The sequence below is a fragment of the Brachyhypopomus gauderio genome, chromosome 2 (assembly GCF_052324685.1).
Source record: "Brachyhypopomus gauderio isolate BG-103 chromosome 2, BGAUD_0.2, whole genome shotgun sequence".
Taxonomy (NCBI): Eukaryota; Metazoa; Chordata; class Actinopteri; order Gymnotiformes; family Hypopomidae; genus Brachyhypopomus; species Brachyhypopomus gauderio.
The window spans coordinates 27,544,148-27,556,301 of NC_135212.1; the positions used below are offsets into that span (position 1 = coordinate 27,544,148).

At 42.7% G+C, this 12,154-nt stretch overlaps 1 protein-coding gene across 11 annotated transcripts in view; it reads right to left on the minus strand.

Annotated features, from left to right (window-relative positions):
• shank3a (SH3 and multiple ankyrin repeat domains 3a) overlaps positions 1 to 12,154 on the minus strand; it is a 171,269-nt gene that overhangs the window by 95,957 nt on the left and 63,158 nt on the right. For 9 of the 11 annotated variants that reach the window (XR_013125742.1, XR_013125743.1, XR_013125744.1 and 6 more), the window contains exons 4-6: positions 3,416 to 3,524; positions 2,470 to 2,621; positions 106 to 273 (exon numbers count right to left, since the gene is read on the minus strand). Coding sequence is in view for 8 of the 11 variants with exons in the window: in XM_076993025.1 (XP_076849140.1) it covers positions 106 to 273; positions 2,470 to 2,621; positions 3,416 to 3,524 (429 nt within the window). In the remaining 3 variants the exon portion in view is untranslated. Of the gene's footprint in view, positions 1 to 105; positions 274 to 621; positions 700 to 2,469; positions 2,622 to 3,415; positions 3,525 to 5,305; positions 5,461 to 12,154 lie in introns of those variants that run through there. The other 2 variants (XM_076993091.1, XM_076993100.1) reach the window with 2 other exon arrangements.

Consider the following 12,154-nt stretch of genomic DNA (forward strand, 5'->3'; position numbering starts at 1 on the left):
TGTAAACTTCACATGCATACGATGCAACTGGAAGGGTGTTTGTGTGTGTGTGTGTGTGTGTGTGTGTGTGTGTGTGTGTGTGTGTGTGAGTGGGGGGGGGTTTACCTGGTGGACCTCCTGCCAGCCGTTCTCATCTACACAGCCCACCTGAGCATGGTCATGCAGGAGCAGCTCACAGCAATAGGGGTCACCTCCCACCATGGCGCTGTGGTACAGGGGGGTCAGACCACGGCTGTCCTTGTAGTCCGGACTTGCTCCTAGGTCCAGCAGTGTCTGAATAAGAAGCAGAAGATGATATCACTCAAAGCATGGAGAAAAGAGAAGAAAAAACATCATATATACAGTGCTGCTTAAAAGCTTGTGAACTATGGTCATTGTTTTCTGAAAAATGTAAATGAAATGAGCACAGCAGACCTTCAAAATAAGAGACACGGAAAGTCTGCCAAGTACAGAAGTAAGTGAACTCTTTTAGTTAGCAGCTTGTGGCAGAACACACTGTCTCACAACTGCTTTGGGGTATTTTTGCCCACTCCTAGCGGCCGAGAGAAGCATGAAGTGCTCTAAAATGTCCTGGTAGATGGCTGTGTTGACTTTGGTCTTGATACAACACAGTGTACCTACACCAGCAGATGACATGGCTCCCCAAACCATCACTGATGGAGGAATCTTCACACTAGACCCCAAGCAGCTTGCATTGTGTGTCTCTCCTCTCTTCCTCCAGACTCTGGGACCTTGATTTCCAAATGAAATGCAAAATTTACTTTCATCTGAAAACAACACCTTGCACATACATCTGCTGGTGTAGCCATGTCATCTGCTGGTGTAGGTCCACTGTGTTATATCAAGACCAAAGTCAACATAGCCGTCTACCAGGAAATTTTAGAGAAAATTCATTTTCCAGCAGGACTTAGCACCTGTCCACATTGCCAAAAGTACCAATACCTTGTTTAATAACCACAGTATCACTTTGCTTGATTGGTCAACAAACTCGCCTGACCTAAACCCCATAGAGAATCTATGGGATATTGTCAAGAGGAAGATGAGAGACACCAGACCCAACAATGCAGATGAGCTATCAAAGCAACCTGGGCTTCCACAACACCTCAGCAGTGCCACAGGCTGATCGCCTCCATGCCACGCCGTACTAATGCAGTAATTCATGCAAAAGGAGCCACAACTATGTATTGAGTACATTTACTGAACATACTTTTCAGTAGGCCAACATTTCTGAATTAAAAATGATGATATTCTAATTTATTGAGATGCACCTGTACATACAACTTGAAAAACAGAGAGATATGAAAAATTGTAGCGAAGTACACAAAGCAAAGTTTCCAGACTTCCAACTTTCCAACTTCACTACCGACTAATATCTCTGTACATCGTACCACAATATGTGCAATGAGTACAATGCAGTTACTCACCTGGGAAAAAAAATCTATAGTTTTTTATGTGTTTTTGTGTGTGTAAGACATAGTGTTTACTAGGGGTGACCTGCAATAGTCGCTGATTCGACTACAGTCGACTATACCCCCTAGTCGACTATGAACGTCATAGTCGAATGTACCATTCTAACTACATGGGGGTGCCCAAGGATGCTGCTAAGAATGAGTTGTTACATGAAATGTCTTTGTTTTTGTTATATATAGCCTTTTGTCAAATAAAATCATCATAATTTCTGTTAATAAATATTTTAAAATGATGTGTGTGCATTAACAATAGGCATCTTCCTTACTACACATTAATAAATCACACCCTGCAGTTGCACAATCCAAATGAGCGGAGCTGAACACGCTACATGATACGCAGCATCTGCCGAGATTATAATGGCTACTAAAAACACTTCAAAGTATTTTTAAAAAGATAAAGATGAATCAAACAAAGTAAAGTGCAAGTTATGCCATCAACGTCTTTCATTGCGCATGACAACAACCAACATGGCATACCATTTAAAATGCGTAAGTCGAAAAAAAAGCCGTTTGTCGTTTTGGTGACGTCGTCTCGTCGCGGTGCGTCTTGGCAAGTTGGCCTATAAACATTTTTGTTGTTGTTTGCTTTTTAAACCCCGTTACTTGAACCTTTCCTTATATTTTTTTGCTGTTGTGTGGCAATTTTAAAAATATTTTCAGGCAGGCATATTTTATTAAAAATATTTTTGACATTTTACACAGTGCCTGTCTGATGGTTCGATATGCGCACTGACAGTTAATGCTCTCTAACGTTTCATTAAAAAATAAATTAGTAAATAAAAGCTGAATAAAGCCAATCTACCATGTTTATTCATTTATCTGAGTGTTGTAGGTTTTTACTTTGAAGTGGAAAAAAAGTCATGAATGAGAACGGGATCCCGTTTAATATGCTCTAGAAAAAAAAACCTGATTCGACTAGTAGTCGACTAAAGGGAAAATCTGATGAATCAGATTCGACTATGAAAATCCTTAGTTTAATACAGCCCTAGTGTTTACTCACTATGAGTGCTGTGTGGTTTTTTGTGCGCACAGCTTTGTGAAGAGCAGTGATGCCGTCTCTGGTCCTGAAGTCCAGGTGGGCTCCACCACTTTTCAGGACCTTAATGAGGTCTGCACAGCCTTCTAACTGAGCTGCCATCGTCAACGGACACTCTACAAACACACACAAACAAACACAGACTGAAGGTCAGAAGAATCAAAACCTTTTGGCCAAATGCCCTTTGTTAACTTTTTGTCTGTAGAAAGTCTTACAGTGTACTGCAGCAGTGACACTAGACTCTGTCTGTGATACACACATACATATGCACCTCTGTCTTCCCATTACCCTTCTAAGAGGTCACACTTAATCAGTTGCAAACAACTGCATGAATAATCCTGAATAAATGTGAGCAAATTTGCATAAGAAGTGATCTGGCCTATCTATCATGTATTGGCAGGGTTCCAGTGTGATCAGACTAGGTCACCCATGCACAGCAATCTAATATTCTTCCCCACACTTTCTAGAATTGTAATAAAGCATTTCTTATTGACAGACATCTTTAAGATCACACAAAAGGTAAATAAATCTTGTACAATGACACAAAGTCTGCTAACAAGCAGTTTTCTTATGCACTAAAACTTTTCACAAGCAAGCACAATGACACAAACCCAGGATGTAGTGTGTTATTATTCACGCTAAAATCACTATATAGAACATCCCAGAGGAGAGAACAGCCCGCTGTCATTTTAGTAGCTTTTTGACTTAATGCTATTCTTCATAAAACCATAAGAAAATTAAAGATGAGAAAAAAAAATTACCCAACAAATCAATAAATAATCCAATGTCCACCAAACCTTAGTGATATTATTGTTAAAGGTTTAAAGCGCACACCCACACACCTCTCTGGGACGGCGAGGGTAACAGCTCGACATGAAGCACCTGTGGAAATTTCTGTTAAGTGACTTACCTCCAGTCTCTGGGTCATGGAAGTTTGGATCGAGCCCTTTCTCCAGAAACTTTGATACCTTTTCAATACTCCTCTGCTGAACATACTCCATAAACTTCTTCAAGTTAGCCTGGTAGAGGGAAGGAGAAGGAGGGAGAAGGGAGGGAGAAAAAGAGAGAGGAGAGATAGAGAGAAAACTTGTGAGGACAAATAGTGCAAGAGTGGGACCAAAGCAACGGCGGGAGAGTGATTTCAACTGGAACAAGCACAGACAGAGTTAAGCCTTCAGTACAGTAGGAATTTAATTTTAGCATTTCACTCTATCATTCACACTCTCTCTCTCACACACCCACACACAATCATACACAATAATACACGTTAAAAGAAGAAGAGAAAAAAACAGATTTACAGTGGTAATATGATACTGCTCCAAAGGCAGTGACACGAATATTAAAATGCACTACATTTTATTGCTTAATGCCAGGAATCATTTAGGGGATGGATTGTAATCCAAAAGGAAATCAAATGAAGTGGGTGAGTATTCACCTCCCTCCCACACCTCCACCTTTCTGCTGAAACTGCCCAATGACTGCTGACTGGTAAAAATCCTTTACACCTGCCAAACGAGAGCCTTATTACTTATGGCTGGAAGCTCAGCTGCCCTGTGTCCTATACAGGTGTGTGTGCAGGTGTGTGCAATCGACCCCGTTTAGAACCATTTAGTATTCCTCATCTAAGACACCCAACCTCCCCTTCTTTCTCACATGTTTTCATTAATTGCCCGCCTTTAGGGCATTATTCCTGATGCGCTGCTGTATCTCATCATCTGCTGTAAAAAAAAGCTTATGTTGTTGATCTGAGACCAGACTGCTTTACAAACCCAAGGACAGAGCAAATGAAAGTGCTTAGCAGCAGGCCAGCCCAGGATGCAGCAGAGCCCACTGACCCCTGCCGCCTCTGACCTGCTGGGGAAGACACGCCCCCTGCCCACCCTGCTGGGGAAGACACGCCCCCTGCCCACCCTGCTGGGGAAGACACGCCCCCTTCCCACCCTGCTGGAGAAGACACACCCCCTGCCTGGCCCTGCTGGGGAAGACACGCCCCCTGCCCAGCCTGCTGGGGAAGACACGCCCCCTGCCCGGCCTGCTGGGGAAGACACGCCTCCTGCCCACCCTGCTGGGGAAGACATGCCCCCTCCCCGACCTGCTGGGGAAGACACACCCCCTGTCCCCCTCTGCTGGGAAAGACACGGCCCCTGCCCGCCCTGCTGGGGAAGACACACCCCCTGATCTCTGGCCAACAGGTTACACTTAATATCACCGACCTGCTCCGGCATGTCAATACCACAGACGGGATCCAACTAGCACATGTAATGGAATATGCCAATCTCCTTCTCCTCATAATAAACTGTTGCAAGAGAAAATTAACACCTAGGGTTTTACTAATTGTAGCTGCTAAGAGATCAAATTCCTGTATTATAATGAGAAGAGACTGCATCAGGGAGATGGCTCTGTCTCCATCTCTCTAACCTACCTGCAGTGAGACACTAGTATTACTATTACACTTTCTCTGTCTGCTACTGTTACATAACTTCTCACAGTCTCATGTCCTGCAAGGCAGGCACACACACGCACGTACGCGCACACACACACACACACACACACACACACACACACATACACACACGCAACAAATGCATGCACACATGCACGCACACACACACACACACACACACACACACACACGCAACGAATGCATGCACACATGCACGCACACACACACACACACACACACACACACACACACACACACACACACACACACGCAACGAATGCATGCACACACGCACGCACACACACACACACACACATCTACTTTTCCAAAAAGAAGTAAAAGCTGTAGTTTTCTCACCATATGTGGCTGTAATTGATCTCCGGTGTCTGCGCTTTGATACTCTCCTACCAATCACACACTCCCAACTCCCAACCAGCTCTTCCTCTACCCTCTGGGTGTCTGACACAAGCACTCACACCCGTGTGCATGCGCACACACACACACACACACACACACACACACACACGAGCGCGCGTGCACTTGCACACACTCACAAGCTCTACTGTGGCTGCTGCTGGCTCCATCCACACTGTGAATGATAGAAGCTCTGGCACTTCCTCTCTCTGAACCACTAAAGCTGTTGTTATGGAGATGGAATACAAAAGAAATGTTGGCTGCCTGCCTCAGAGAGTTAGAGGAGTCCTGTGTGTGTGTTTCTGTGTGTGTGTGTGTGTGTTTCTGTGTGTGTGTGTGTGTGTGTGTGTGTGTGTGTGTGTGTGTGTGTGTGTGTGTGTGTGTGTGTTTATGTGTGTGTGTGTGTGTGTGTGTGTGTGTGTGTGTGTGTGTGTGTGTGTGTGTGTGTGTGTGTGTGTGTGTGTGTGTGCGAGGTGTGTTCATGTGCACTGCTAAACCAATCTGAAGAGGAAGTAAAAATCATTGGGCATTATTTGATGTGTATAATTTTGTCTGGCTGTTGAAATGCACCGTGCTGTGTAAAGCTGTGTAGTGGTGTCACTTTACAGTACAGCTTTACAGCACTTTACAGCACTCACATGCCTTGTTTTGATCCTGAAATAAATGATCAATTACAGTCTTACCTGACTGACTGAGATTAAACCACAAGCACATTAAATTACACCTTACAACTGTATTGTTAAAAGTGGACTATGGTTAGACGTGTTTGTGAATGTTTGTGAAGGAGTGCTACAGGCCCTGTGAGTGTCACACTTCTGCAGCCCAGGCAGGAGGGACAAGACCGCCAGGCAAACCCGGGCCTTCCATCCAAAGAGGAAACCATGAGTCACACCATGAGTCCCACCATGAGCAACACCATGAGTCACATCACGAGCCATACCACGAGTCACACCATGAGTCATGCCATGAGTCACAACACGAGCTATACCACGAGTCACACTATGAGTCACACTATGAGTCACACCACAAGTTACACCATGAGTCACACCATGAGCCACGCCATGAGTCACATCACGAGCCATACCATGAGTCACACTACGAGTCACACCACGAGACTTGAGCGCATTGAAACTATACCACAGGGCTGCACATTTACTACAGCTCTGTTTAACTGCCTGTAATTTCACAGGACTACGATTCAGTTGATGGCATACGGTGGCATAGTGCTGACGGTTCTAGACAGATTTGCTAATGCTTAAGCTACAGCATTAGTTCATAGAAATAACATCTAGCCCCAGGTTATATAATTTTGAAAATCTTTCAAAGATATATGAATGGAAAATCAGGGGTCAAACAGTTCAAATTGAGGTTACGGAGAAAGCAAAAAATTATGAAGATCAATTTCATTATTATAGTATGATGCACATCACTGAGGTCATGTGTTGCATAGACAAGCTATTTTTCATGCATTAGTTCTGTGATCACTGAGGGAGTAATGTGTGAAGCTAATGGCCTGTGCTTTCTCAGTAAGTCCCCATTATTTGAAAGCTTTCTGATTTCCCCCCACAGTTTAAACTAACACTATTAGCAGATTAGTTTTGGCAGAAACTAATTAAATTGTTAGGATTAAATAATTTATGACAAGCCATCAGACAAAAAACATTACGTACAAAACATGATGTAGCTTCTAAAGAGTCCTGGTGTGACTGGAAAAGTGTTATGTTCTAAGCTGCCTTAAAGTCTGTTTGACACACAGGAGTCATTTCGTGCACCGCTCTGAGCCAACGCTGGTTGGTGTAGCATCTCATCATCAGCCTGGCATAACCTCTCCCCATGGCACACCTGGACCCAGGCTGGAGATATGATCAACAAGACATGACAAACCCAGAACTCAGGAGGCAGAGTAAACGAGAAATGTAGCATTGATGTTCAACCTACACAGCTCTGACTTGCTTTCCATCTGACCCACCACTGGGAAACATGTCCATGTACAAACAGCTGCCTGGCACTGTCAGCGTGTGACACAGAAGACAAACTGGTAGGAAAATAAGCACTTGGGATTTGGTCTGTGAAATTCAGAATGACATTTACCATTTAAATGCATCAGTGAAGATGACATTACAATGAATACATGGTGAGGAAACTCCACATGTGCACAGCTACTAAAAAGACAAAGAAGAGAATAATAACAAAGCCATATATAGTCTTTTTGCGATAATTCTTTTTGAAGTCGCAACAACTGTCTGAGTCAGATCTTCTGAGAATCACACTATGATGTTGAATATGGCCATAGAGCCCACGAGCATTACATACAATGACCAATTAGCCTTCAATTCAAATTAATTAATTTAGCAATTAATGACATTGACATTAATAGTCACTGTCCAGCGTAAAACAACATGCGTCCATGCAGTATCACCAACTCTCTTCTGCTTGACCCATTTTTGAAAGATGCTGCTTTGTTTTGTTGTGTTTTGTTTTTTGCATTCTTTCATCAAATTAGATTTGATTAGTAAATGCCTGCGTAAATGCCTGCACAAGCAACTTGTCTTCTCCTGTGTTTGGCTTACAAATCTCTAAAATATGATCATTTTTTTAATTAACCATACATTCATGGTATTTGGCAGACACTCTTATCCAGAGCCACTTACATATTCAGACCAACTGATATATACAAAACTACAAAACTTACACAGACAGACCATCTTTCTACACTTCAAGGCAATTCTGGGCTATCAATTATACCAGTGGTTCCCAAACTTTTTCTGCTGTTCTCCCCCTTTAGTAGATGAGAATATTTTTGCGCCCCCCCCCCCCCCCCCCTTACACACACCCCCCCATATTGACACATGTGCACATGTTTTACTTCCAAGCTCCACACCCCCCCTGCAATAGCTCTGCGCCCCACCTAGGGGGCGCGCCCCCCACTTTGGGAACCACTGAATTATACTAATTCACAGTTCTCATATGTGCAAATTTTTGTATTAAAAGAGCTGTTTACAAGGGTCGTTTATGATCATTTGATGGACATATGAGCATTTGTTGAGGTTGACAAAACCTGAAGAAAAAAAAAAGACAGGAGATTTTACATTAATTTGCAGGAAGCCCAGTGCTTTGTATAGCAGATATTTTAATGTATGCGATTCCTCTGTTTGCCATCTGACATAAACCCTATTTTACTCAGCGAAACCATAACGAATCTGTTTGTTTTCTTTTTTCAGGACCATTAAACTTGCTGCAAAGCAATGTATAATACAGCATCATTGCTCTATACTTATAACTGTTATATTTTTGCCATTCAACTGAGAAATACAAGGCTGCCTTTTTACATGTCTACAAGCAGCCAACAGCATCACAAAACCTGCTCTAGTAATCAGAATTCCGTCACTGGCCTCCTATGTTTAAACACTTAAAGCACAAGTTCACCACAGGAAATATTTCTGGATTCTGCACACCCGGAAGTAAATCTTACTTTGATTTAAACGACAAATGTTATCAAAGTTTCAACTACGGTAATTGACCAATTTTAACATGACATTCATATTTGCAAAATAATTGCATGCTTCCTCTTTTCTAAGGTGCATAAAGAGAAGTGTCGTGTAACGATGTGGTGTACTTAGCCTTACCACATCAGTTTCAATAGAGGCCTGCTAAATGATCCAATTCAGTAAGAGCTCTGAAGCACAAGTCCCAGAGCAGCTTCTGTGGCAGGCAGCACCTTCACAGGGACACGTCCTCATAACACCCACCTCAGGCACCTCAGAAGCCACCAACAGTCTTTACGATCAACAGCTGACAGTGGATGACTAGAAACAAGCGTTAGCATTTGGCTGCCTATCCCACCACCCACAGAAACTTCAAGAATGGTTTGAAAAGTACATTGCAAGTCATAATTAAACCTGCAAAACTGTCATGAGTGGATTCTATTTAGGTTACAGGGCATCAGTTAGACAGGATGTGCATAATGTGTTCCCCTCATTATTATGTTTTTTTAGTATCAGACTAAATAAGTGACTAAATAAAAGCAACAAGCAAGTGCCTTTTTTCATTTGCCTATGACCCATACATTTGTTTTCTACTGTTGTGTCAAATGCATTCTGAACCATGGAAGTGGACAAGACCAATCTGGCCTTTGTGCACATGAAATCAATGTCTCAACATATTCTTCAACATATTCTTTCACAAGATGAGGGATGCAACCATATAAGACAATATAAAGACATGGCATTTTCATGCAAACATGGGAGTGTTACCTTGCAGAGATCTGCCACGTTCTTAACCAACTTTCTAAAATGGGTGCTGAATGTTCTCATATCTTTTCATACCACATTCAGCAGAAGTATATGTGGGACCCCTGATTGGGCATCTAATCACAATCTTGTAGGATATGAACAGTAAACAGTCTCAGCTGCGCTGTTTTCTTGGTATCTGCAATTAATTCAACACACATTAATTCATTAAAACCTATGTCAAGATTTCCGGTCCTTTTAACAGTTGCTCTGTAAGGACAAGAGTTGCTCCATACGGACAAGAGCATTTTGTGGGAGGTAGCTAAAGAGGTTGCGTTCAAAGAGCTGAAACATCTTTGTAATGCCCCTTGCCTTACCTATTCTGACAAAGATAAGGAGTTCTACCTGGAGGCAAACTTTTCCCAATCCTGCCTCAGTGCTGCACTTGCCCAAGGGTATTTCCAGAACAGGTGTGTGTTTGCATACGCCAGTAGGTCTCTCAGCAGTGTGGAGCTAAAACTCTCTCTTTCTCTCTCAAAATAAAATAAAATAAACTTGCTCATGTATGTACTGTGGAGTTTTTTTGAAGTTACACTGTAGGGCAGAAAATTACAACAGAAGTTCCACCAACCAGTTACATTCTTGAACAGTCAATGACTCAAAACAGTCACATTGGAGCCTACATGATGGTATGTTTTGAAGTTGAGTGAGATGCTCAGTCAGAAAATGCCCAGGATTGGCAGGGAGTACGTTAGCTGTGAGTATGAACCAACACAGCCCATATTTATTGAAACTTTTTCATTGCCTTCAAATTCATTGACTTCAGTTTTTATGATGAGAGTGTTTACCATGACCTTGATGGTTGACCTAGACGGTTGCTCTTCTAGGTATGAGGGCCTAAGAGCAGGGGTAAGCTAGAGCAGGGGTAAGAAAGTGGAGGGGTAAACTAGAGCAGGAGTAATTTGGCAAAACTACCTCACCCTTAAACCATGGCAATATATGATGGGATCCCAGACAAGTCAGTATGCAGGCATTGCTGTGCTCCTAGTCTACCTTCAGTTCGGGTCCATCCCAGTTTTGTTTCAAACTTCCCCATGTGGGAACAGAACCACATGAAAAATGCCAGAGGGAAAGATGTCAAACATGATGAACTATTTTTGGCGATAAAGTCTTGTACCTCAACTGTGTTAAATCTGCCAGCATGCCAAAGGAAATCCTACCAAACTGTTGGGGGTCCTCATGAGATTGCATCCTCATGATTTGGTATCAAGACCAAACCACAGCATTGTCTACAAAAGGATCCATTCCAATTAGATTAAGACACTCCCTACACCAACTGGTTGAACGGGGTATAATCATCTTCATTCGCTGCTCCCATTAGGAGTGATCAGAGTTGATTATTTGTATCTATCTTGCCCTGTCCTGAGCACTGTCCTCTGTCACCCCAACCGTCTTCATGTCCTCTTTCACCTCCTCTTTGGTGTTTCTCCTTCTGGCAGCTCCATCAGCAAACTCTTAGAGCTCACGTTCAAAGTTCTTACTCTCATTTTCACTTTCTCACCGTTCAGCCTCTGTTTCTTATGTAAGACCTTCTTGCACCATGTCCTCCTCCTTCTTCTCGTTATCCCAACTATAGCACAATTTCCACCAGTATCCTGTTGTCCAATAGTATTAGTTGTGGTAGATTAGGTTGGGAAGTGGCAACTAACCTAGTCCACAAACTCCTAACAGTCTTGCACCTCATTGCCTTGTGCATGTGACTAACTTGCTACTTCTTCTTTTGTTTTGCTTGATAATGATATGAAACATGCTCATACCCTTCAGGTAGAATCAAGTGATGGTTCTTTCAATAGCCCAAAGGAATGACGTGGTAGAAACCAGGACATATCACCCTGAACAACAATATTCAGATCTCTGTCTGCCTGGATCCCTAGACAATTTTTCAGAAACATGTCCACACTCGATGGCAGTGTAGACCATTCAGGATCATTCAAACCCTGCAGGAACATAAACAGAGGTTAATAAATTCAAGAAAAGTCCTGTATGAAGGACTGATAGTAACTCAAGAAACCTAACAAGGCTTGACCTCCATACAGTCACAGGCTCCTGCTCCATCTGCAGAACCACCTTCAGATTCTTTGGACCTGATAGATATGATATGGGGACGAGAGTAATGATCAGGAATAGTTTTGCAGTTTAGCTCTCAGAAGTCTATTAATAAGCACAAGCCCTCATCCTTCTTTCGGATGCAAACCATGGGAGACGAGAGGAGCAAATGGATTTTCCTACCCAGCAACGTTGGCACATACTCCATAACTTTCCTGTACAAAAGTTTTGGAATGGAGTCATAACACTTTTGCGCAAGTGTTTCATTTCAGAGATGGAGTTTGAGTTGTAGGCCTGGGATATACCCTGTATCAGCATCATCCTTGATAAATACACCTCACTCATCCTAAAGCATGTCGCTTACTATCCTTTGTTTATCCTCACTAAGATGAGTCAAATTGAAAGGAGGGGGGCATTCCTCTATAACTGCTGCTTTGAGTTATAGCCTCTCTCATTA